At 37.9% G+C, this 27779-nt stretch overlaps 1 protein-coding gene across 1 annotated transcript in view; it reads right to left on the bottom strand.

The window, feature by feature from the left end:
* Positions 1–336: 336 nt before the first annotated feature.
* The window catches only part of LOC107707768 (immunoglobulin superfamily member 3-like), a 146811-nt gene continuing 119368 nt past the window's right edge, over positions 337–27779 (bottom strand). Inside the window, exons 7-9 of the mRNA XM_016511869.1 lie at positions 7200–7610; positions 3257–3679; positions 337–1821 (exon numbers count right to left, since the gene is read on the bottom strand). Of these exons, the coding sequence (XP_016367355.1) occupies positions 1571–1821; positions 3257–3679; positions 7200–7610 (1085 nt within the window). The 3' untranslated portion in view covers positions 337–1570. The remainder of the gene's footprint in view (positions 1822–3256; positions 3680–7199; positions 7611–27779) is intronic.

Raw genomic sequence — 27779 nt, 5'->3', positions numbered from 1 at the left:
AACATGACTAGTGTGGATTGCAGAGCAAATGTGAGGATCATAGCATCTTCAATGGTAAAATATGGCAGTGTTTTCGAAGTGTTCATGGAGACCAACAAAAACTTAGATGCTATATTCATCCTCAGAGATATAATCACACTAGTAGGTCTTCACAGGTTACAGGTTATGACACTGCGCAATAAGTTTTCACAATTTTTCAGCGGTAACACAAAGATCGGGCACCATATTTCAAACACAAACCAATAAAGAGAAGAAGAACAACACGATGAGATTTAGAATATAGATAAAACAAAATGTAAAATCCCTTCATAACCCATATACGCAGAAGTCTGCCAATATCTGCTTTCCTTCTGGATCATTACAGGGCACGTATGATGATAAAAAGATCTTGGCACTGAGAATGTCCCTTGAGTCTATAGTGTCCTGTCTGCCGTCTCCCTCAAGACAACGTTTTTTACAAGAAATTCAAAAACTCTGGAGAGAAAATCCCTTCATGCCCCCTTTTGATTCCATTCAACCTTGCATTATGAAAATACGAGGACGCTGAGGTCAACGCTCACCAAATGGGGGGTCAGTTGTGTATTTATACACAAACAAGCACACACTCATGTACACAAGGGTGTTTTTAGAGATAAATGGAACTTCTTAACATTGGAAAGGTCAAGAAGACCTTGAAATGAAATGGGGAATTTGGGGGCAAGTATAAACATCTGAGCACCAGCGATGATGAAACATGGCAGTGTAGGAAGCTCACTGTCTTTTCCAACATCACGTTACACAGATCTAATCCTATTTAGTGTCTTTGAATTTGTGGCTTTTGAAGTTGTATTGGTCTTTGGCAGTGAGGATGAGCTGGAGTTCATGTATTTCGTTGAGTCTGTGGGCAATGAGGGCTCTCCATAGTCTATATCCATTTAAACAGAGGCAGTTCTCAGGTCAGTTCTGTGGCACGTGCACACAAACAAAATCAATATACATCCATTGTCAGCTTTCTGAGTTTTTCTGAGGAAAGATTGTCCTTTTCTTCCTTCATCCATACACCATTGTCTCTAGAAACCTTCATAGTCCAGCAATGACCTTCCAGTCGTCTGAAGCAAAAATCAGCACAGACAAAATAACAAATAATATGTAATGGTTTCCACCAGACTTCATAGACGGGAGTAAAAAAGCAAAAAGAAACTGCTGTTTCCGATCCCGGAGAGGGAAGGAGGTTGGTGTCAGTTGGGTAAAATACATCAGGCTCACGGATACTGCCACCTCAAAGGATAGGTTCTCACACAAGAGCATGAATGAAAAGTAAAATCATATTTTAAAAAAAGATCAGGAAAAAGAAAGCAAAGCGAATTTCTAGGCATCGGCCCCAGCAGCCAACGTAGTCATGGCAACTTCAACTGAGGAAGGTCTTAGTCAGTCATATGGATGGATTGACAGGCCAGGCTAGAAGCCCAGATTACTTTCTGGTGGCCTCATCACAGACGAGGAGGAGAAGAAAAACAGAGAGCGAGTCAAAGAGAGAGAGAGTGTAGATGAACAAGTCTCTGAGCGAGACAGGGTCACGTTCGTGTCACTGTTACTCCACAGAGCCAGGGTGAAGGCTGAGGGCTGGGGGGTCCAGACAGGTTGGGGAATAGCTGAGATGAGGCTCTTTGATCCACAAGAGCGGCGCTCCATTCTTGCCCTCCTGGCTCTTGCTGGAGCTGCGGGTCTTGTAGCGCACCAGCAGGACAGCAATGAGGAGGATGCCAAAGATAGGAAAGGGGTAGAAGAAGACGAAATAGAAGAGGGAGTCGTTGGAACAAACCACTGACTGTAGGGTAGAGACTGGAGGGGGACAGAAAGAGTTAGAACAATTTAATATGGAAGTTAAATATGTATAAGAACAAAAAGAGAGCTGTGGGAACACTATGTCCTGACCAATGTTGGGAAGGTTACTTTGGAAATGTAATAGGTTACATATTACAAGTTACCCTATTCAAAATGTAAGTGGTAGTAGTAATAAGTAGTGTAACTATTTCAGTTACTTTATTAAAGTAATGTAACTGATTACAATTGATTATTTTTCTAAATTTTTAACTAATGTTTTCAACTCTTAATAATTTTCAAACATTTAAACCAGGCAACGTTAACCTTACAGTAGTGCTTAACACTAATTACTGTCAGACTTTGAAAATTAAGCCACCACAAAATCAGACTTTAGCGCATCATTTTACTTTGAGATTTTTCCGATTTTTGGTTTTTAAATTTCCAGCACTGGACGCATTTTTATCACTCGCCATGATGGCAACTCTCAGACAGGTTGTAGCCTAAAGCTTTCAGTGGCAATGTGGATTGATGTAAATGGGAGACATGATGGGAGACAAATTCAAACAAGACAACCAATCAAAAGCATCAGAATAGCATCGCTTATTTCTAAAAAACAGCCTTTAAATGGCAGAAGGCTTTGTGCACATCAAAACAGGCAAAGCAACAAATTAATATTATTCAGCATATCCATATTCAGATGTAACCCCCTTTGTAATCGTTAAAATAATGTTCTTTTTAGCAGCATCATATGACCCCTTTAAGTAACTGTAATTTAATTACACATTTTATCTCAGTAACTGTAATAGATTACAGTTAATTTTTTGGTAATTAAATTATGTAACACCGTTACATATAACTAGTTACTCCCCAACACTGGTCCTAACCAACATAATAAAATGACAAAACAAAAAAGTTAATGTGACTCCAAATAAAACACTAACTAAAGACTATATATATATATATATAAAAAAAAAGAATTATAGAATTTATGTGCCCATTTTTACTGTTTAAGTAACTGTAATTTAATTACACATTTTATCTCAGTAACTGTAATAGATTACAGTTAATTTTTTGGTAATTAAATTATGTAACACCGTTACATATAACTAGTTACTCCCCAACACTGGTCCTAACCAACATAATAAAATGACAAAACAAAAAAGTTAATGTGACTCCAAATAAAACACTAACTAAAGACTATATATATATATATAAAAAAAAAAGAATTATAGAATTTATGTGCCCATTTTTACTGTTACATAAATACAGAAAATGTAGGGGAAATTTTTTTGAAAGTTTGCTTCAGTTTCTTCATGTATCATTTCACATTAAATGTGGGCAGAGAAATTACTTGTTGGATTGTATCTGGTTAGGACACGGTGTAAAAGCACAAGAAAATATTAACAACCACATGTGTGGATGTGGTTAGTACTTATAAAGTGCAAAAGCTCACCCTGCTCCATAACATTAACAATGGTGACTCCAGAGTTATTGGTGGCCAGGCGGTACCAGGCATTGCGCGGGTTCAGCAGCCACTCCTCCACATGGCAGTAGTAATTGCCGGCATCTCTGGACCGAGCTTTCTGGATGGTCAGACTGTACAGTTCAGAGGTGGCGCGTTCAAACTGCAGGCGAGAGTTTGGACCAGGCTCCTCTGTAGGGCTGCAGTTCCCATTACCAAACACTGCATCATGACCGATGGAAAAAACGCACTCTTGGTCATCCTCCTCCTCCTGTCCCAAACGGTACACATACCAGGATACAGAGAAGCGGGAATCTTTTGAGGACTGAGACAGAATGCTGCAGCCCAGCCGGATTGATCCATCTTCAGGCACTGTGATATTAGATTCTGCCTCCTCCACCTGCAACTTCACCACTGCAATAAAACCGTTAATAAAAATCATTAAGTGCATGACAACATTTCTAATCTTCTTCAGAGATTGGGGTAGCATCTGTCGAAAACTCATTGTTACATACATTTATATAGAGCCAAATATTCTGGTTTAATTAAAGGAATTATTCACGCAAAAAATAAAAATTCTGTCACTCTGAAAACAGTATGAGTATCTTTTGTTGAACACACAAGGTGACATTTGCAATACAATCAACAGTAATTTATAATGCAACAAAAGATTTCTATTTCAAATAAATGCTGTTTTTTTTTTTTTTTTTTGAATGTTCTAAGAATCCTGAAAAAATGTATCATGGTTTCCACAAAAATATTAAGCAACACAACTGTTTTCAACATTTATAAATAAGAAAAGTTTTCATCAGATAAAAGAAAGTCATAGTTTCATAACAACATGAGGGTGAGCAAATAATAACAGAACTACATCTAATAATGTTTATACTAGTACAAAAAGGATTTAAATATTCCAACACGCCGTAAAATGAACTCTATTCTCTATCAAAATTCTGCAGGGCATCAAGCATCCAGGGATGTGGAACTAGCAGTTCAATATGTCACTCTCAAATGAAGGTGAGGATCATCACATTTTGTGTGAGAAGTCACAAGCTCATTCAGCAGGGTCTTGAGCTGAGATCAGCTAAAAATAAGACTGGCACACTTTAAGGGGCTCCTCTTATCTTCTGCTCATGTAAAAGCAGTGCAATTTAACTTTGAAGATGGCAGATTACGAGGTGCTGAACCTTTCATCAACTATCTATTTGTAAATACATTTAAATGGATGCTATTTCAGGCACTCGTGCAGCGAGGAGGTGAACTGACACTCACACTTGCATCCCCAGGGAAATAAGACTGGAATTTAAGTGCATACTTAGATATATTATAGAGATATGCACTGTGTGTATATATGAGAGGCAAAAATAGAAAGAGGTATACAATACAGAATTCATGAAAGACAGCTTGACTAAAGCAGTGCTGAGAAGAAGATTAGATACTGATACAGAGAGGGAAATGCATTCATACTAAAGAATAGAAAATGCACGACGCATAAACAACTACACAAAATAAGGGCTTCCATAATGATCAGCATGTCCATGTGAATGTTAGATTTGCATTATTCATTTATAATAATAATTTATCACTTTTTGAAGTTGTCTAACCAGCAAAAATCAACAAAAAAAGTGCCCAAACTCACTTTTCTTGACCTTGATTTGTTTCAGAGGAGCAGATGTCTTGGCCACCTGTGCTCCTAAAGCTACTTGCTCAATGGACCCGAGGACAAACTACACAACAAAATGTGTCCGTGTAACAGCGTTAAGTTGATGACCCATGTGTAGTGCAGTAATATTGAAGAGTGTGTTGTGTCAGGTTGGGATGTGGGGGTGGGATCTGTCCTTCCAGCTCCTCAAAGCTTTGATTCAATGCTGTCAAAGAGTCCAGATGGCATCAGACTAATGCAACCTTTTCTACATAGTCACCTGGGGCCGTATTACAGAAAGTTTCTTATCTTAGGTCATAACTTAACATAACAGAAGCAAATCTTAACTTGATTTGGGATTCTTATCTTATCTTACAAAATCGTATCTTATCTCTAGTTAGAAAATCTTAAATTGCATCATCAAGTTCGACAATCCACTCTCAGGTCTGTTACCAAGCAACCAACACTGCACAAGCTGTTGTTGAGGTAAACAAAATAATAGAAGCTACTTTCACTTTGAAAATCGCCTTTTGCAAAAAACAAAACAAAAAAAACACAAGGCATTAGTCACTTGCACTTGCGCTACAACCGATAATGCTACGTGACGCTTTTGTTGGTCTCTGTAATGCTGGTTGCAGTTCCTGTGCTAACTGTAATATCATGTTGCACGGACTAGTTATGATTAATTATTCATATTTCCCCATGAGCTGATTCGCTACACTTTCTACCATTAAACATCCCCGTTCAGATGAATAGCTAAGGCGGTTTGCGGCAGGGGTCTAGCGGGGTGAAGAGAGGAGCAGCAGATGTGTGGCACTCAGATGGGCGTCATGAGTAAAGCCTCTGGGCTCCAGCAGTCGTGATTGTGTCCGTTATGAGGTTCTGACTCTCCCTCGCCACCTGCACTGTGAGTGCTAAGGTCTGTGGCCCATGTGGGGGGGCTCCCTGAAGGGCTGATATGCTGTGCGCTTGCGTTTGAGGAGTCACGCGTACAAAGCCCCTGTCTCTCTTTATGTCTTCCTCTCATAAATACACACATGCTGATGAATGATTCAGTTTGGGCAGACATGAGCTCAGGATGGCTGCGCTCCACGGTGGTCTCAGGGGGAGAATGTTTTCATGCTGCTCTTTCCGATCCTCTCATGCCAGATGGCCTGGTAAGCCCATGGGACTGCTACACACACCTACAACTGAATCTCAAAGGCTTCGGAGTCTGCTATAGGAATAAAGGCCAACTCGGCTAGTTGGGTGCCTTTGTAAATACTGTCCAGCACTTTCCATTAACAAGATACAAAGAAGGACCAGAGAATTCTTCCAAAAAACCTTTAGAAAATTTTGATCGTTAATCTCAAGAGGGCCTGAGATGTTTTCTTTTGTTCATTTTATTTGAGAAATTTCTGCAACCCTGTTACCAAAATAAATATACAGCTCTGGGGAAAAAAATTTAAAGAGACCACTGAAAAATTATTAATTTCTCTGGTTTTACTATTTATTGGTATGCGTTTGAGTACAATTAACATTTTTGTTTAATTCTATAAACTACTGACAATATTTCTCCCAAATTCCAAATAAACATCCTGTCATTTAGAGCATTTATTTGCAGAAAATGACAACTGGTCAAAATAATAAAAAAGATGCAGTGTTTTTTTCTAATTTTCTAGCAAAAAACATTAATCTAAAAACTAAATGGAAACAAATTTATAACATTTAAAAAAAAAAAAAAAAAATTACAAAACACCAAATGTGTAACATACATGTTGTTCAAAAGTTTAGAAGATTTTTTAATGTTATTGAAAAAAGTATTTTATGCTCACCAAAGCTGCATTTATTTGTAGGAGGAACAGAAGGCTAATAATGGGAAATGTCTTATATATATATATATATATATAGCTGAATTTTCAGTCATTACAGTCTTCAGTGTCACATGATCATTCAGAAGAAATCATTCTAATATTTCTTATAGCAATGTTTCTTCTTCTTATTATAAATGTTGAAAACAGTTGCACTTCTTAATATTTTTTTGTGGAAACCATGATATACATTTTTTTCAGGATTCTTTGATAACTACAAAGTAAAAAAAATGCATTTATTTGAAATAGATTCTTTTTGTAACATTATAAACGTCTTTACGTCACATTTGATCAATTTAATACTATACATCCTTGCTTACTAAAAGTATTAATTTCTTTAAAAAAATGCAGTAAAAAGTTTGAAAACTAAATGTGGGACAAAGATAAATATACATTTAAATACAAGTACATATACATCCATTTGATAAGCAAATATTCTTACCTGGCTGTCTCACCACCACATGTGTGAAGCCGGAGGAGTCTTGTGCCAGGCGATACCAGAGTCCATCAGGGTCCATGAGCCACTCCTCCACAAGGCAGTAGTATGTTCCAGAGTCGCTGGTCTCGGCACGGTGCAAGGTAAGCCCGTAGAGGCGAGGAGAGAGCCTCTCTGACTGCACACGGCTGCGGAGACGTTCCTCCTCTGCGTACGCTCCATACTCGAACGCTCCAGAGTGTTCGATCTTCAACAGCAGCTCATCCGGCTCTCCTGCCTCAGCCTTCCGGGCGTACCACAACACAGCATGTTGAGAGTCCGGGCTGGTTTGAGAGGTGATGGAGCAGTTGACACGCACCCGACTGTCCTCCAGAAACTGCAGACTCTGGTTGGACTTGTGCACCTTCAGTTTACTTACTAAAGGAGGAGAAAGCAAAAAGGGGAAACGTTAGAACAATGAATACCAAGATTTACAGACTATTTAGGCCAAATAGCCTACATTAAAAGAAGACAGATATTCTTGTCTGTAAGTACCCTTGTGACTAAATGTGCACTTGTAATGTACTTCAAATCTTAAAAGTATATTTTAAAAAACTGTCCTTGAAGATAATATATTAATGAATTAAAAGGCCATTTAAAAGTACACTTTCATGTTTCTTAACGCACTTAAGTACACATAAAAAGTGCACTTTGAAATAATATCCATAGGAATCCACTGTTTCTTTCAAATGTGAATAGGCCTTTAACCAGAATGGATATTTACTGTTGCTGAGGGAGTCGCTTGTTTTAGATCTGGAAGAAATAAGACGTCAGAAACATTCTTGAGGGAGCAGGGCTGCAGGATCCTGGGCATACATATTGGATTACTACAGGTGCATCAGGTGTGACCAAGATCGGCAATCGCTGTTACTTATTTCACACCATGAGTGGATTTATGAGTACCAGAAGAGCTTAGGAAGACAATGAAGATGGGAGACACACTTTCACACCTGCAAATAAAAGGTCTCACATACTTACAAATGTAGATCATTAGATATGTGCAACTGAGAAGCGTTCAAAAGTAAAGAGAGCAGATGTCCTACATGTGCGGCCCTGTTATTTGGCATGAGAATGTGCAAACAGTTCAGGCACACTTTCAAACGCATTAACCATATGCCACTGCATTACTCCTCCCATTCTCCCATTTTCTCAACACACACATGCAGTGCCTTTTACCAAGAAAATACAAAATTGCTGGGACTTCATATGATTGTTTCTTTTACATCTTTTATTACCTCAAATTAATGAGCATCTGTGAAACTTCACATTCTGTTTTTCCTGCTTTAATGGCTCTTTGCTAAAAATCCAATTTTCCACTGACACTTTGGCTCCAGTAATCCCCATCACGCATTTCTGCACTTCTAGCAAAGTCCCCTGATTCATCCCTAAGCCTGGACCTTCTCCGTGAATAACAGTGGCATGAACACTCTTACGCTTCTAACCAGCAGGCCAGAAGCCCGATCCCTGCAGCAAAGCTCCTCAACTCAATTGTATAATGTCAAATCTCACCGATTTAACACTGTTTCTCTAAGGTTTTTTAAGATTTATAAAAATAAAACCACAAAGGAATTGTTCCTCAATTTAGGTTTTTGATTTACCATATTCTTAAAATCCACACACAAACCACTCCACAAAAAAAATAAAAATAAATGCAGAGAAAACTATGACAAATAATTAATGATCACAATTGTATTTGATGTGACAGCTGTGTGTTTGCAGTAATACCGGCGTCTGCTGACATACTGTTGTCATTGTACATGCTATCAGGCCAAGAGCTTCTAAAATTAAAATGTCACACTGCAAAATGAGCTTTGTTCACTCCTGCAGGGCTGCCAGAGTTAATATCTCCCCACAGTTCAAAACAGAAGACTCCAACAAAACTGACAAGAATGAGTGTCTGCGTCCCTTCAGTTGTTGATGGTAGTTGCACTAGATCAGTTGCTTGTTGGCATAAAGCCAGCTAACTAACTGCTAATTTAGCTCTTTAAAAAACACAGTTACTTAACAAAAGAAAGATCACTATGAGAATTAAAGTCACTTTTTAATAAAATGTTAAAAATGTTAGAAAGCTCTTGAAAGCAAGGCGGATCCTCACTAATCTGGAGTAATGGCTGTTGATAATGTAGCTTCGCCATCACAGGAAAAAATTACATTTTAAAATATATTAAAATAGAAAACAGTTCTTTTAAATTGTAATAACATTTCAGTGCATTCTTTGTGACTTATAGGAGACTTCAAAAACAGTTGTGTATTTTCACTGAACTGCAGTTTTCAGGATAAACATAAAGAGCACATTCAGAATCTGCAGTGGGCCCGAATTTAATTTGAATTGACAAAAATGTACATAAACTTTAGCAGTTTTTGACACTGCTAACAGGCATTTATCCTGTAAATGCAAAATGGCATCTTGTGTGCCCTCATAAAACATTACTGGTTGGGTGCACACTAAAGACGCTCTCAAAGCGCTGGCAGTCATTCCATAGGGAATCTCTACAGAACCCTTCAGAGCTAGCAGCTAATCGCAGGAGAATGACTCTTCAATCCTCTAAGGTAGAACCACCAATGGATGGGATTTCCACACAAGAGATTTCTTAGTTTTCTTTCTAATTTCTCCGGTTTTGACAGAAAACAAAGGCTGAAAAAGAGATGTCAGGGATTAAAGACCCCATGAAATCAAAATTAGAGTTATGTGGCTTTTAGTTCATGTAGTTTAGCTTTGAAGCCATTTATGTGCTACTAGTGTACTCATCAATGTTGAAAATTCACTTTTAGCAGATATATGCGGTTAACATTTACAATACCACTCATCTGTACATTTTTTCATGATCTCGACATGTCTTTTTTAATCTTAAAATTGTGTCTGCGAGTTGAATCTTTTACAAGTTTTCTTTACTGAATTTGATTGTGGCTGATCACATCACCGATAACAGGTGCATTCAGCGTTACATGATATTCAGAAAATCATGTTTACAAATACGGTGCCATTTTTAAAGCACCTAATATTGTTGTTTGACTCTAGCACTGCTGCACACTTAAATACAATCATACAATATTGCTCAGATTTACATAAGGTTATTCACAGAGGCTTTGAAATCAGAGAAAAGTTATGCATGGCAGCTCACAGTTGAGACACAGTTTAGTCTCCTGGGCAACAGAAAAGCAATACAGCGAATATGATTGGAAACATTTGCCTTCTCTGTTTCAAGCTCACTCCTGGTCAATGCTTTTCTTTCAGCATGATGCATAAGTGGACTTGGAGCGGAGGACTGATGCTCCACTCTCTCTCTTCCCCCATTCAATTTTCTAATAAAGAAAGTGAGCAGAGCAGGTAGCCTCTGACAAGACGGAAATGAGGTCCATTGGTCTTTGTACTTTCTGTCCTACAGGAGCAGCTATCCTTTCATTAGCTCCCGAGAGTTGCAACAGATAAGATTATCTCCCCACTCATATTAGCCATAGATATGAATACTCTTGCATGGGTTTTCCATCATTCACTTGCATTTAGGGTTACCCTTACTAGGTCTGAATCCTTCGGAGGGTCTCCTCCATGTGTCCTAATGAAGGAAGGCGGCCAATTAAATTCTGACAGAATCATCTTTGACTCCACCAGGCACGATTAAACAATTTAATTAAACAAGATATTTGTTCTTGACAAAACTGCAAGCCATTACATTTTTGTTGTATAATCGAATTAGGAAAATCAATAAATGTATGAAAAGCGAGAGAGGGAAAAGAAAGATGGGAGAGTAAGAGAGACTGCAAAAATGAAGCAAATCAAGCAGCACACTTTAAACAGCTCAGAGCTTGATTAGAGGCAGTTTGTGACGGCTCTCAGATGGAGGGCGAGGAGGTGTGGAGGGGGAGGTTGGCAGCGGAAAAAAGCAAACAGAGAAAATGTTTAGAGTGCATTTGTGATTTTCTAAGAAGACAGCGTTCCCTCCTCCTGCGTGTGTCCAATTTGTTAGCCCCAGTTAATTACCAACACGCTGCGCTGCCGAGATAAAGATGCTTTTATTTGGTTTATTTATTGATGACACAATCTCCAAAGATAATGCAGCCTTCCCATCAAGAAACACAAACCATTTATTTATTACATTAAGAAAACATTTATTCCAGTGACATCCACATGCACTGGAGGTTTTAAAGTGGCCATATCATGAGGAATAAAAAAAAGTTTGTGCTATCAAAACATACTATAACTGAGCAAACAAAATGTTCTTGCCAAAAAGAGCATTTACTGAAACTAAAGCCTGAACAATAGGTTCCCAGTGAGATCTTGGGTAAAAGTCAGAATGTACAGCTTGTAGGAGCAGTCGCGCAGCACGAATGCCACACTAAATTTCTGACACTGCCAGAACTTTTCTAAGAAGACAGCGTTCCCTCCTCCTGCGTGTGTCCAATTTGTTAGCCCCAGTTAATTACCAACACGCTGCGCTGCCGAGATAAAGATGCTTTTATTTGGTTTATTTATTGATGACACAATCTCCAAAGATAATGCAGCCTTCCCATCAAGAAACACAAACCATTTAATTATTACATTAAGAAAACATTTATTCCAGTGACATCCACATGAGATAGAAAGGAAAGAGGAGAAATTAATGAGAAAAAAAAAGTGACTCCGGACCACAAAACCAGTCATGATATTATTAATCAAAAATTAAGTTTTGATATACTTATGATAGGAAATGTACAAAATATCTTCATGGAACATGATCTTTTCTTAATATACTAATGATTTTTGGCATAAAAGAAAAATCGATAATTTTGACCCATACAATGTATTGTTGGCTATTGCTACAAATATACCCGTGCTACTTATGACTGGTTTTGTGGTCCAGGGTCACATATGTAATTTTAACAAATCTTATGCTGTTCCTGACTGGGTGTAGCACCTTCCACATCAGTCTTAAATGTATTTTTAACAACGTCCTGATCATTTTAGTCTGATCTCAACAGTATAGATTCTTCTCTGAATGCCAAACGTAATGGAGGATTTGCAAAAAGGCTATTATTGAAAGATAGAGCAGGTAAAAAATGTATTAGACTCAAAAGCAAACAGCAGCTGTTGAGTAAGGTCAGTAACGGCATTCAAAATGTATTTACACTAGAATCCCAATCATAGGAAACAACATAGCACATGCTCGAATGTTGATTACTGATTCACAGTGGACCAAAGACATGATGCACATCTAATGGAGAAAGTGGCTTGGCTCTAGTAAAATACAGTAAAGGGTGATTCACACCACACCAACAGATGGTAGCAGACACTTTATTCGGTTTTGTCAGATCAGTGTTTTACCCTTGTCTGTGTCTTTTGGCATCTGTCGGAGCTCGTTTTGGCTGATTGAACATGCTGAATCAGCACTTGTAGAGTCGTGAAAGTCTGGGAAGTGACATACTGTAATCTGATGATTGTCCTCCTTGGTGCAGTGTGAATTGGCCTTAAAGGGTTCACTGGTTTTTTTCTAGGCTTGATTGTGTTTATGGGGTGCTCTTCTCTAAAGCAGCGCAGCATGGCCTCGCCCCCTTTGTTGCCTATTCCCGAGGGCGGGGTTTATCTGGGTTTGTAATGTCACGAACCCGAGAAGTAACTTGTTGTAGTCCCTACCAGCCGTTTTTGTAGGCATTAAACTGCCAGAATTTTAAAAGACTCTTTTTGCAATGAACTTTCAGCTTCGTAACTTTGCAGATATTGTTCATGCTCAAACAGCAACATTACACACTAACTAATGTTAAAAAAGTGAAACCGCAATCAACCACCCCTTTAAGACTATATGATTTAACAGGAAAAAAAAGACTAAAACTAACATTTATGTGACCTGTGATGAGAATGGGATCTATGCCACTAAGTATTTCTTATTCCATTATTTAAACAACGATCTTTCAAGAGTTCTGTTGACGACACAAAAACACAAGCAGTCATTAGGGAAGAACAGTTAATCGGTAGCTGCTAATTTCAACCCCCACTGACAGATGAAGAGTCCTTATCACTGTCAATCACTTACAACATAATAATATCCCAGTTCATGCATATTTATGAGTTCCATAAGCACGTCTATTTGCCCGAGCACGAGTGGAGACTGAGAAATGGTTGAGGTGTACCTGTAAACATAAAAGACTTTTTGGAGCGCTCTCTTTTTTTAAAGGGGGAAGAGGAGATCCATTTACTGCCTTGCAGATGAAAGTGGCTTTAAGTGGAGCAATGACAAGTGGAGGTGGATAATCATCAGAGATGGAAAGAGCAGACAGAGGAGTGCCTGAAAGGGATAGAAGAACTGAGAGAAGGGGAAAAAAGCACAACATACTTTAAAAAGGGGGAAAAAGAGAATCAGGGAGTGAGCAAACAGTGCAGTAATATTAAGAGGTAATCGGTGAATCGCAAAATGGCTGAAGAGCTGTTCACTTTGAACAGAGATAAGTTAGATAACCGAACATAGAATTGCCAAAATGAGAGAAAAAGTGAAATTATGGACTGTGGAGTGGAGTAAGTGACTTTCAGTTGAAAACACATCAAAAAACATGTTTCTTTTTTTACGCAGCACTAACCCAAGCACATTGAAGGCCGGCTTAGAGCTCCAAACTTGACTGCTCTTCCATGAGCTCTTCTAACGGTTAATCCAAGCAGCAGAGCCTGAAATGTGTCATATTAACGTTCTGAAATGTGCTTAATCCCAGTGAAACAGATTGTGTGTTTTTTTTTGAGGGGTGGGAGGCTGTGTTCCCTCAGGAGAGCAGTTTAAGCAGATCCGCCTTGCACAGTGAAGAATGGGGCTTGAGCACTGCTGCCCTCCGTCTGCTACAAAAACATAATGGGAGCCTAATATCTATGCTAATGAGGCCGATACATCTCCGATTCCTTTGTGTTACAGAAGGATTTCCAGCAGTCTTCTACAATGCAATTAAGGCTATATTGTAATTATGTGGATCTGTGCTCGGGCAGGGAGTCCACAGATGAGCCCTGTGTGTCCTGTGCCTCCTCCCTGCTTTCATTTTCCAACTTCCGTTGAGACGTGTCCCCCCTCCCTTACCTTACGACATATGTGCGGGTTCTGGTCTGTGATGCAGCAAAAACAGCTCTGTGTGGTTATCAGGGAACTCTGGGATTGCTGTGTGCTATCAGAAAGCATACAGTAAGTACCTTGAGGTCTGCTAGAGTGGGCATAGATAGCATGTGTTTATATGCACCAAGAGATTCAACTAAATCCAATGTTTTCTTCTGGCGAGGAATGTGGCTGAATAGTATCTGTTTAATGCTCTAGTCATTTTACTCACAGGCCTTTCTGTCGTTTTGCACTCAGAGCCTCATATGTATGATAATCAGCAAAAACAACTCGTGCAAAAAGTAAAAAGGAATGAAAACATTACAGGAACTGAAGAGTGAAGAAGTCAAGTAACATTAGCTAGGGAGCTCAGTGAGTGAGGACATGTTTTTGAAAAAGATGAGTGACATCCTCATAGACTTTGATTAAAAATGATATGAAGTGTTTTTATGGATACAGGCAGGGGAGAGTTACTGAAGAGGAGTTATTATTACAGACAGCTTGAAGAAGCACTTGTGATAACCAAGTACATATATTTAAAAGTGTTTACAAGTGGTCCAAAAAATGCATATGAGTGAAAATATTTTTTTTCAAAATATGCAAAATGACATTTGAAGCACCATCAGTTAAAATTTCCAAACATGTTTAGAGAGATGCCTTGCTGTCTAACTGTCATGTGTTGTGGTACTCTTGTGAACATGCGTCGACTGACACGGAAGAGAAGAAATTGTTGAATAAAGTTATTTTTGTTTTCTTTATGCACAAAAAGTATTCTCGTAGCTTCATAAAATTACAGTTGAACCACTGATGACACATGGACTATTTTGATGAGGTCCTTACTATCTGTCTGGGCCTTGAACGTGTCAGTTACATTGCTGTCTATAGAGGGTCAGAAAGCTCTTGGATTTCAACAAAAATATCTTAATTTGTGTTCCGAAGATGAACGAAGGTCTTACGGGTTTGGAAAGACATGAGGGTGAGTAATTAATGACAGAATTTTCATTTTTGGGTGAACTTTCCCATTAAGCATCATACAAATAGCACAACTCATTTAAGTTGCATAGAATACAAATAATTCATTTCAAAAGATTTTGGGGCTTTGTTGCCAAGTTAAAAATGCAATACTCTAATACTCTAATAAAGAAAAAAAAAAGAAAAAAAAGGATGTTCAATTTAGCTGGAAACTGTAGTGAATTGTATGCATAGGTACATTTTTGGAGTTTTGCAAAAATGTAGGTAGATGCAGGTTTCTCAATGAACCTATGCTGCTTAAAATGCTATCTGTGTAGGCAGTTCATGAGGTTTTAGAACAGAGCCAGAGTGCAGGTGGGTGTGAGTTTGTGTGTACTGAAGGGGTTCTCTGTGAATCAGGTGGGAGACAGTGTCCTATATTTTGACCTTGAGCATCACTTCAGATCTAATTAATTACCAAACCCGTATGAAATGGTTTTGGATATGAATGCTTCAGAAACAAATGTGCTTCATCAATCTTCCATTGTGTCAGTGAATGTCATGGAGTAAGGTCTATTGCCTGGGCACTGGGATGGAAAATAAGGGAACACACAAAACTCTAGTGATTGAATTAGGAGCAAAGAGCTTGTGGGCTCTGGGAGAAATATAAGGTGCTCTACATAAAGGCTCCTGGGATACGGTCTGGAGAATACTGTAGATCAGTGCTTCTCAGATTTGTCAGGCCAAGTATCACTTTTAATCAAACCAGAACATCCAAGTAGTACAGCCAACTAACTGAAATAGCTCTAAAAGCAAGATTAACGACTGAGCATTATAATGCTATATATTGAAGGATATCAATATTCATGTAAATAAGATGAACTGTGGTGCTGTAAGACTTCCATCAGCCTCTTGACTATTGTTGGACATCTGAAGGAACCTAAGGGAGCAGCATGTAAAATAAACACAGATACAGGGCAAATGACAAATTTTAATATGTGACCCTGGACCACAAAACCAGTCTTAAGTCGCTGGGGTATATTTGTAGCAATAGCCAAAAAAAACATTGTATGGGTCAAAATTATAGATTTTTCTTTTAAGCCAAAAATTACCGCTAATATATCTAAACTTAATTTTTGATTAGTAATATGCATTGCTAAGAACTTCATTTGGACAACTTTATAGGCGATTTTCTCAATATTTCGATTTTTTTGCACCCTCAGATTCCAGATTTTTAAATAGTTGTATCTTGGCCAAATATTGTCCTATCCTAACAACCATGCTTCAATGGAAAGCTTATTTATTCAGCTTTCAGATGATGTATACATCTCAATTTTTAAAAATTGACCCTTATGACTGGTTTTGTGGTCTAGGATCACATATGTACTCTACTGTACATATTACTGAAAACTAATGAAAATTCAGCTTTGCTATTATTGAAAACTAATGACATTTTTAAATTATTTAAATGGTAATAATATTTCAAAAAATTACTGTTTTTCTGATCAGTCATGATGAACAGAGGAGTCTTTTTTTTAAAACATGAAAAAACTCTCTCACACACACATATACTGTACATACATACTGCATACACACACACACACACACACTCACCCACAGGTGTTAATATGACCACTTTGCAGTTTGATTCAAACAAATTGCTACTAAATAAATGCATTTGATCTTAAAACCTCTTCCATCTGCCTAGAGGCGCTTGTTGTTACAGAGTCAGAAGCTGGCCACTTTAAAAGCTGCTTCCTTTCATGAAATTGAGCATCTAGATGCTACTTGGAGGCCAAACAAAATCATATCTCGCCTTTTGATGATGGCTTCATTTTCTTGCTGCTCTCCTTTTAGCACTTGGAATAAAATCGTGGTGCACAAGACACTGATCAACACTACATCCCACACTGCAGAAGACTATGCAGGCAATGAAACTCCATACCAGAGAGAACCACCATTGTAGATCACATCATGTAGCAGTGAAATTAGGCACAGAAAGTGTCACCATGCAGCCTGTGAATAAGGCGCTTCTCCTCTGAGAGCAGGAGGTTTCCTGGAGATATGAAACACCTGCTGTTCACATCTGGACAGGTGAACTAGTTTAGTTTAGTGGGGTAGAGCGGGATGGACAAGGAGGTTCAAAGCAGACCGAGGAGACTACGAGAACATGAAGCTACAGGGTCTCGTGAAAGGAGAAACGGAGAATGTGTGTGGGAAAGAGAGAGGCTGATACATCCTCTGTGCCCTGGATGGAGATTGTGGTGCATGCTGGAAGACTGTGCTCCTAATGAAGATGGACAGCAGAGATCCATCCATGGGACATAGAGACAGCGCTTCCCCATGACAATTCAGATGCTGTCAATTACAGGCATAGTGAGAGCCATCAGCGGGCAGGATGACTGGTGCCCACTGGGTAAGACAGGTGTGGGAGAGCATTGATCCGTCACTGCCAGGACCCATTTATGTAAAAGACACTTAGCACTTTAACAAGGGCCACTGGGACAGCACTGTATTAATGAGAAAGAGTTTCAACAGAACTGGGTACAAGAGCGAATGAGAGAAAGAGAGAGAGGGAAGGAAGCTAATATTGATTGTTTGTTAATTATAACCCTTTGATTTGCTTTCAAGTTAATAGCATGCATCTCGACATCAAATGCATTAATACAAAAGATAATGCAAGGAAGCACTGTGGAGTACTTGCTAGAGCAACTAAGATAAGAGGAAGCTGTTTAAAATCTGATGACTGAAACACAAAACACAGTGCAGTCTTCTCCTTCTGTTTCACATGCATAATCCTGAAGGTAAGGATGTGTCTGGAGGAGGAAGCTTTGCGCTGACTACCGCCTCGGGTCTGGTGACACATATTCCTGTAAGACTGGCTGGCTGGATCCAGTCATGGCTGATTACTGGGGGAAGCGAGTAACACAGTGAGAAGTAGGCTAACAGAAAGTAATGCTCAGCAGATGAAGCTTCGATAACTATAAAGGCCTTGGACAAATAGCATGTTTGTCAGTGTGTTAAAGAATGTTAGGTTAACTAATTAGTTGTGTGCATATACGCTTGAATGTTTCATGATAAAACCCAGTTAAACATCAACAGAGTCAGTGTCTTGATTGTCACATGATCCTTCAGAATTAATTTTAATGTGCTGGTTTGCTGCTTAAGAAATATTTCGGTAACATTTTATCTTACAGTCCTGTTCTACATGCATGTACTATGTCATTACTATAAGGTATTGACACTGGACCTAATCCTAAACCTAACCATGTGTCATATTAAGTCTTAGCTAGCTTATATTATTCTGTACTTTCTTGTGTAATGATAGGCTACTATAAATGAAGGTACTGGAAAATAACATCTCATTTCAACATTTATTATTATCAAGGTTGAAAACAGTTGTGCTGTTTAATATTTTTGTGAAAATCGTGATATATATTTTTTTCAAGATTCTTTGATGAATATGAAGTTCAAAAGAACTTTAAACTTAAATCACATTAAACAGACTTAAATCAAGTTGAATTTCATATAACTTATTTAAAAAGTTAAAATGATTTTTGATGAGTTAAGAATGTAAAAACATAAGTTGCCACAACTTACTGATCACATCATCAGAGAAAAGAAATTTGTAACATCGTAAATACTATCACTTTTGATCAATTTAATGTGTCCCTATAACGTGTTCTTGCTAAATAAAAGGACTTTTTAATTATATACATTTAATATTCGAACTATATGGAAATCACAAACACATACTCACATATACAATTTTCACTCAGAAATTTCAAGTAAATTTGAGAAATATTTAAAAAGAATCGGTAAGTAACAAATTGAATTACACATAAGATTTTAGTAGTAGGAAGACTGAAATTTTATTTTCTTGTAAAATATACTTTTTTAAACTTCAAAAAATCTCTCACACGCTTTCAGTTTTATTACTATAGAAATTGTTATTTATGCAAACAGTATGATATGCTGATTAGCACAAAACTAACACAAATACTGAAACTGAGATGGAGCAATTTTATGAGTATTATTGTGCAGTATTAAATGAAAAATAAGTATATTTGAGCTCACTGCAATGCATTGTGGGGTTCTCTGGTAAGGGCACACACGCTGCAGGTGCAGCTGCCTTCAAATTTGGCCAAAAGAAGATGTCTTTGAAGGCAGAATAATAATGCTGAAACAGCATGATGCCTTAAAATGCTGTCTTGGTAGGGAGCTCACCAGGTTTGGATTTGAACAGAGCTAATATATCAGCATGTACACTCACCACTGCTCTGACTGTGGCAATCTGTTTTCTGTGTTGAAAGCATGTGCAAACAGTATGCGTTTTATATCTGGTTGTGTGTTGGTTCAGTATTCTATGTAGGGCAACACTAAATCCAGTTTCTGTTCCATTTCTCATCCTGTTTGTGCTGAGAAACTAATGAAAAAATGTTCATATTCCACATCTGACTGCTTCATTAATCTGGTGGGAGAATGGTCCCATTAGGACACATCCACTGGTATTACCACACACAGATTAGATTGTGTCACAACACTGGAAGGTTAGGCAGCTTCCCTAGAGATCGGCATAAATGAACATGTGTTATCTTATTGCATTTCACATGCACCATAAAAGCACAAACGCAATCATAGGAGGAAAAACAACCCCTAAAATTCACATTTAAATGCCGAATCTAGTTTTAAAATGTAAAAAGATTTATAAAGTTGAGCTCAAACAGGAGAAAATCACATTGCAGCCCCTGCTGGGACGCTGTTTGTGTGTGGATTCGTCATCGGCGCTCTGGATTTCTGATGAAATCACAGCTAGAGGAGTTTCCCTCTATTGCACTTGAAGACACAGAAATTCTAATTTAAGAAAAAGCATGAACACTAACTGAATATGAAGATGAATATCGACGGTATAAGGCTTCGGATCAACCTGCCGGCGCCATTTCATTTAGTGGCAGAAGTGGAACAGAGGGACAGCTTAATGAACGCAGAGCAACGCCTTAAACAACCTACTCTCTGAAACTTCATACGTCCAACTTGACATTAGTGCTGGCTTCCTTCTGAGAAACTGAATCGCATAAACCGCCTTCACAACCCACATCTTATGTATTTGGATCTACGACAGGAATCCATCAGGAGGAAGGGTGGAATGAGTGACTGTCCAGTGTAGGAGTTTATGTGGATGCGCATAACTTTTTAAAATGTGTGTGTGTTGCAGTTTTATCATTCTAGATAAAATGTAAGTTTCTCGGGGGAGAAAAAAGTGCTTCTTGCCAATTCTACAGACAGATGGAGCTCAGTTTAACATCTTTGAAGATACCATGATAACATACCAGCTCAGAGAAGAACTAGCGATCAATGCTGGCTATCACACCAGAGCTGTGACTGACAGCAGTGCCAAACACCGTTCCTCAGGCCACAGCCGTAAACACACACACACACACACACACCAGACCACCGGCACTAACACTGCCAACTCCTGCCCCCAGAAACACCCCGCAGGCTACACACACACACATCCACAAACACAAATTCGCCTACATGTTGAGATCTTCCTTGTCTCTGGAAGAAAAACAACATAATACCGTCCCACATGCATTATTTAAATATTACTTCAAATTGAAGACTCGGTTTCCAGTAAAATGAAATAAATCAGCATGATAAGCAATTATAGGATAACACATACTTGAGTCCTTTAATTTACACACTGTTTAATGCGTGAAGGCAGCAAGAAAAGCACTATCACTGGTAACTATGAATCATTGTGCTTGGAGTATGTGCTATGATTAGCATTCAGAGCCTGTTATATTAATCATCCATCTCTTCCATACTTCAGCAAATAATCCCACTAGTTCTCTGTCTGACACCACAAATGAATCATGTGGAACACAAACAACCTGAAATGAAGGATTGGACCATATGTTCACGATTTAGCCACTGAAAAATGTATTTAAGTCAAACTTTAATCTCAACATCGGGGAAAATGTCCCACTCAATTACTGTTCAACCTGACAACCATTACCAGATTAAGACAATATTTCAAAGACAGGTGGAATATGAGTGTACTGATCAAAATTTTGGCCTAAAGAAACACCTCATTTAATATTAAAATGAAATGGAAATTTGTATGTTTTAGAAATGCATGTTACAGATCTTTTTGTGACCCTTTTTTTTTTTACCATGTTACTCAATCTTTTGGTTAAATGACAGACTTCTCTCTGGTGAACTTCTCCATTTCCTCAGCTTTACTCCCGTCCCTTTCTTACAATCGACTGTAAGCTCAAATTCAGATCTGCCTCCATCTAATCAACAACTGATGGACAGAACCAAGCACCTGCTCTACATTTTTCATTTTTCTATAATCCGTTTCACTCGGATGTAAATCACAATATGAAAAAAAATGACTTTACGTTAATCTTCCTTAATTATCTTAAGTAAAATAGCCCACTGGACTGAGTCTCCATGTGAGCAGAGAACGTAGTACACACTAGAATGGACTGCACTAGCTTTTCATCAGTGTTTCACATTGCTGGCCCCCTTATTTTTCTATTTAATTTTCTTAATGTTTGATGAAATGTGCATCATGTCATTTAACTCTTGATGTAAAGGAGCTATTTTAAAAGGTACCATTTTTTTTTATTCATTAAAATGAAATGCGAGGAGGAAGAGTTTGGGAGAAAGAGTAAGAGACTGTGTGATGTCTTCACGTTTCTTCTCATCATGAGCTGTGAGACTGAAATCAAATGGTGTACATGTAGCCCCCCGGTCTGTTCCCATGATGCTGTGAAGAACTCCAGATGTGGGTGCTGAGGTAAGCACACGAGCCGGCATACATATTAAATATGAATAAAAAGGCTTTAAATCATAGACAAGACCGGCCCCTATGAGACGAGATGAGCATCACGTTTTTACTTCCAGATGCAAGACCTTCCCTGAGCACACAAAGCAAACTTCTGTTACAAACCACGAGGAATGTGTAGTGTATGTTTTCACTGTGTGAACGAAGCCACCCTTGCAAAACGTATTCATTTATTGCATTTACACTGAGCCTCTCTGTTCCTCACGTTCACGCAGTGAGAAGGAGCTTTGCCTTATACATATTAAACAGGCACTTCTGGAGACATGATTTAATGTCTCTCAATAATGCACTCAGTCAGATGCATGATGTTTTCACACATCATTACCTCCAACTCCAGTCTCCGTTTCTTTCAGAGAATTTTCTCCACGCAACCTGTTTCTCCAAATGTCAGCTCGCAACATTTAGCCAGAAGTATTTAACATTTAGCAAACTAGCACAAATAGATATGAAGATAAAGCAGAGAAAAATGAATGTCCTACATTGTTTATGAAGCGTATGGCTAGCTGCCATGAAATAGTTCTGTGGCTTGACAAACTATACATCATCTATTTTAAACTCATATTTTAAGCTCACAATAATTATTACATGGAATATTCATACTTTTAAAAATTCAATTATAAGACTGCAGGACTACTTAAAATCAACTCGTGAAGGCAAAACTATTTAAAATATAAAATTTCCCTTATCCTTTCATATAAATGTTAACCCAATGATGCTATTTTGAAGTGATTGAAATGACAAAAAGTTTCTGTTGTCACAGTTCTGTTAGTTTGGACTCTCTCAGTTTGCTTTCTTTTCCGTTGTCATGGTTATTGATTTGATTTCATTAGGTTCAGCTGTGTCTTATTAATTATCCTTGTTTGGTCTGTCTATTTAAATTGGTGTCTGTGCAGTTTGAGTTTGTCGGGTCTTAAGTTAACATTGATGTGTCACCAGCCTTCCTGTTCTGGATTAACCTGTGTGGACTTATTAAAGACTGTAAGCCTTCATCTTCGTGTGTGTGCGCGCGTGTTCGTCGACACAGACCATTACATCTTGTGTGTTAAATTTAAATGGATTTTTAGAAGTTTTGGATTTAACACTTAAGTAAGACACTACGTTATAGCTCATCCAAAAATTAAAACTCACCGTCATGTTGATCCAAACCTGTATGACTTTCTTTCATCTGTGGAACATAAAAGAAGATACTTTGAAGAATATTTCATTGTCCATACAATAAAAACAACACTGGACCCCACTGAATTTGACCGTATGGACAAAACAACACAACTTCTTTTATGTTCCACAGAAGAAAGCAAGTCGAGTACAGATTTGGAACAACATGAGGGTTGAATGCGTGATGAAAGACTTTTGGCTTAACTATTCCTTTAAAAAGACTGCTGAGCAGTAAAAACAGAAGTTGCTAAATAATGACTACAACATTTGTCCTATTCGTTAAGAACATCTTTAAGGTAGTCACAGTCTAAACTTTTGCTAACTGTCTAAAAACACAGTGGCTTCAAAATTTGTTGTAGAACAAAATGTAGAAGTCTCTTCAAGTAATGTTAACAGACCTTATTTTACTCCTAAACAGAAAACAGCTTCTCCAAAAACCCATTCGAAGCTCCCAAGAGAACCCATGACTCAAAACTGCTAATTCTCTTCAGAGTTTTGGACTATAAACAGAGCAGCTGTAAGTGAGATTACAGAAGAGGCCTCTCTCTCGCTCTTCAATTCTTTGTAAAACTTCACAGCCAATCAAATGCCCCGATGCGTCCTAGCTGTGAGTGACTGGAGGAGGCTGTATTCAGAGACAGAAGATGACAGAGACACTCCGGGACTCCATCAGTACCGTTCTCAAATGTCAATAATGAAGTAAACATCAACAGCAGGGCTGTGTTTGTTTATGTTTATGAAATGTTTGTTGGATACAACTCTGTGATGTCAAATATCCACCAGAACCGCGTTAAGCAATCACACCTTTTTAACTCGGAAACACAGGTGGCATATCTACGAAATTGCCTCTGCATCGATGTTCTCCATGAGGCTGGAGGGTTTCAAAAATGTAGAAAGTACACTTTTAAATTCAAAATGATTTAAAGAAAAACCTCTGTGGAAAGTCACGGGCCATTGCTCAAACATCTCTGTGTTTGTGCTCTCTAACGGCCTACCATTCAGTGCAATAAACACCGTGAAGCACACACCAGGGAAACTAAACGAGTGCTCAAAATGATAAGTTGATTCCCAAATGCATGTTGAAGGGTCGTCTGGGTGCCGGCTTTCCCCTTGAGAGAGTAAGGTCACGGAGTCAGTGGAGCAAATAGCTCTGCCTCACTCTGCATCTTAAAGGGGTCCTTTTATGCTTTTTCACTTTTTCAACTTTAGTTAGTCTGTAATGTTGCTGTTTGAGCATAAAAAAAGATCAGCAAAGTTACAAAGCTCAAAGTCCACTTCAAAAGGCGATATTTTATTTAACAGAAATCACTTTTCAATGTGAAAATAATGTGTTTTTCGAACAACCTAGTATGAGAGCCTGTTCTAGTACACCCCCAAAACAAAATCAAGACTTTGTAAAAGAGCATAATAGGACCCCTTTAAACATATGTGTGTGATGCTTGTATAAACTAAACCGTTAACACAAAGAGTTGTGAGAAGGGCTGGGAATCGAGAATCTACTGGAAAATAATACTGCAAGTGTGAAATTGGTTTATAAAACAACAGTCCTTGGTGTCAAAGCAGCTATGCAGATGCCAGAGAATTGTATTTGTCCTGTGGAAGGGGCTAAACTAATATAAGGGGCTAAAAACTAATAAATTTAACACACACACACACACACACACATATTATGTTATACAATTATATATATATATAATGTATTTTTTTGTAAGCTCAGATATAGTACAAGCAAACTATGTACAGTATGCAGAGCATTATATACATACAGTAAGTGCAAAAATGCAATCTGTTATGCAACCTGTTAAAAAATATAGAAAAATCCTTTATATACAGTACATTGTGCCCTATTAGCACATTTTTTACAGAGCATATGTTAGTCGACACTGTTATGTTGGTCATATGTTAGTCTATAACACATAATAGCTCTTTAAAAAGTTACAATCACAATATTTTTAATTCGTTATTTTAGTATTATTTATATACCATAATAGTATTTGATAATATTTGAATAGCTTTTATTTTTATATTTTCTGTCTTTATTTTTAGATTAAGTTTCAGTAATTGTGTTATGTGCTTTTTTCATTTCTATTAGTCTTTTGTTTAACATTTTTGTAATCATTTATTTCTAACCTTTATTTTATTTTTATTTTTATTTTTATTTCGGTTTTAGTTTCACATGTAGTAATTTTAGTACTTCAACTTATTTCAGTTAGCTGCAACATTTTTCATTTTTAAGTTTGTTTTAAGTGTGTATATTTTACTTTATTTTATATTTTATTTAGCTTTATTTTACAATAAAATCACTGGACACCAGTTAAAAGGTACTTTATCTTTTTGTAGTCAACTCCTACTGCATTACTTGACTGTATGCTATTAAAAAAAAAGAAGAAGAAAAAAAGGAATGTTGAGAGCAATGCTTTGTGGGTCCAGTCAGTGTTCCATATAGTACTGAGTGCTTACTGGTACATCAGCTTAAGAAGAATGTAGTAGGATGATGGTGTTCCAAATTAAATTATAATATTATCATTGGAACACAGTCATCCTAATACATATAGAAAACAGGCATATTCAATTTTCAAATACAGTATGTTTAGTATGGAAGTGCTTGCTCAATGACTTGCACAAAGCGTAACGGTCTACACAGTCTTCTGCATTCGGTTTTATTCTTTCTGGTGTGATACTTCCTGTATGACCTTTGTTGGAACAAAACCTTAAGGCAATACAACTTTGATTTCTCAGCACCTGGTAGAATTTCTTGTCTTGCAGACATCAATGTGTCCAACATGGCAAAGGAGCTCACAGGAACCTGGGCTCTCACCTTTACATCCACAACAACTCATACTTCACTTTAAAGAGACCTTCAGGAAAAAAAAAAAAAGGGGGCGGACAAAACTACTTCAACTTTGCAGGAGCTAAGAGGTAAATGAAAATGCACAATCATACAGAAAATATTAATTGCTTAAACAAATTATTCACCCCAAAATGAAAATTCTGTCATCATTTACTCACCCTCATGTCCTTTCAAACCTGTATGACTCACTGTCTTCTGTGGAACACAAAAGAGGAAATTCTGAAGAATTGTACTGGTTAATCTTTTCCACACAATTACTTTGAATTGAAACTGAGGCTTTCAAGATTTAAAAAGGACAAACTGTTCTTTTGAGTAAGAAGATCCCAAAACCGGTCTGAATGATTTGTTCATGAATCAGACTGATCTTGCTCTCCAGTTCACTGGCACAATGATACATGTGCTCAATGAAGAGGAATATTCCCAGTAAATATCCACGTATAGTTGTCTATCATTCAGAATTCAGGATTCAGAAAACTCTTATGATAGTATTATGGTAATTTTGTGTCTTTAAAAGCTTGAAAGCCTCAGTCTCCATGGGTTCTAACTGCATGGAAAATAACCAGATTAATTCTCCTTTTGCATTCCAAGGAAGAAATAAAGTCACACATGCTTGTTGTTTGATCCCCTGATAGACTTAAGTGATGCGTCAGCTGCAATAAAGCTTTTGATTTCAGGAAGTGGAAGTATAATAAGGAATAAATTGGCGATAATGTTGGTAATAGTGTTAATGCTAATAGAACTCATAATGGTAATGTTAACAGAATCGATTTAAAAATGTTTTGATGGATTCAATATATCTCAAGCACATGACATTTTATATTGCATTGTTTTTCTGTCTGTATAACTCGAGCCATCTAACATTCAAAAAGGCATCACAAACACGAAAGCACAATCCTGTTTAGATACACTTTGTAACAAGGGAACCTCAGGCTGGAATGAGCTAGTTTAGCTACAAGCATGTCTCCGGTGGGCTGCACTGATTTGCGTGCAGCCGGAGGGCAGGGAGCTGGCCTGCGGGGGAAAGCAGAGCATGTTTCCCCCCCAGGGTTGTCTCACAGCCATTACCTCCTGCCAAGTCCTTGCATTGATTCTTACTAAGGGGCTTTGCTCCACACTGGGTCAGACAACAGTTACAAGCACAACTTGAAATGGAGAGAGATGGATGGCAACGGTATGAGCTCTCATGCATCCAAACATTGAAATCAATTTTATGGCATGTAGGGTCAAGGTTATAAATAATGTCAACAAAATATACATGTACACATACACCCACACTTACATGCACAAAATAAATATTGAAGGTGAAGAGTAAATACATCTCCTGCTGTTCTGACTGGGCTGTAGAGAGACCACAGCTCGACGTGGGACAGACAGGAGTGTGTTTCCATGTCAATGAGCTCTATGGAGATGGTCTGGCTCAGAAACAATGTAGTTGCTGGAATGAGGTAGACTACAGATCTGCTTCATAAGACACCTCAGACTGAATGTAGAAAAAGCGGAGTGATACAGCTTGCTGGTTTTGAAATGTAAAATCAAAATACATTATTAGAATCTATAAACAATCAATGACGCTTCCAAAATCTTTCTAACATTTTGTTTAATTACTTGCTTTGATAATTATGGCTACTAGATGGTAGTGGTAAGTGGTATTACTTTGGCTAATAAAATAAGTAAATATAATACTAATATATATA

Source organism: Sinocyclocheilus rhinocerous, unplaced genomic scaffold (genome assembly GCF_001515625.1).
Source record: "Sinocyclocheilus rhinocerous isolate Xijiao unplaced genomic scaffold, SAMN03320098_v1.1 scaffold4099, whole genome shotgun sequence".
NCBI classification, from domain to species: Eukaryota; Metazoa; Chordata; class Actinopteri; order Cypriniformes; family Cyprinidae; genus Sinocyclocheilus; species Sinocyclocheilus rhinocerous.
This window is presented reverse-complemented; position numbering and strand designations above follow the sequence as displayed.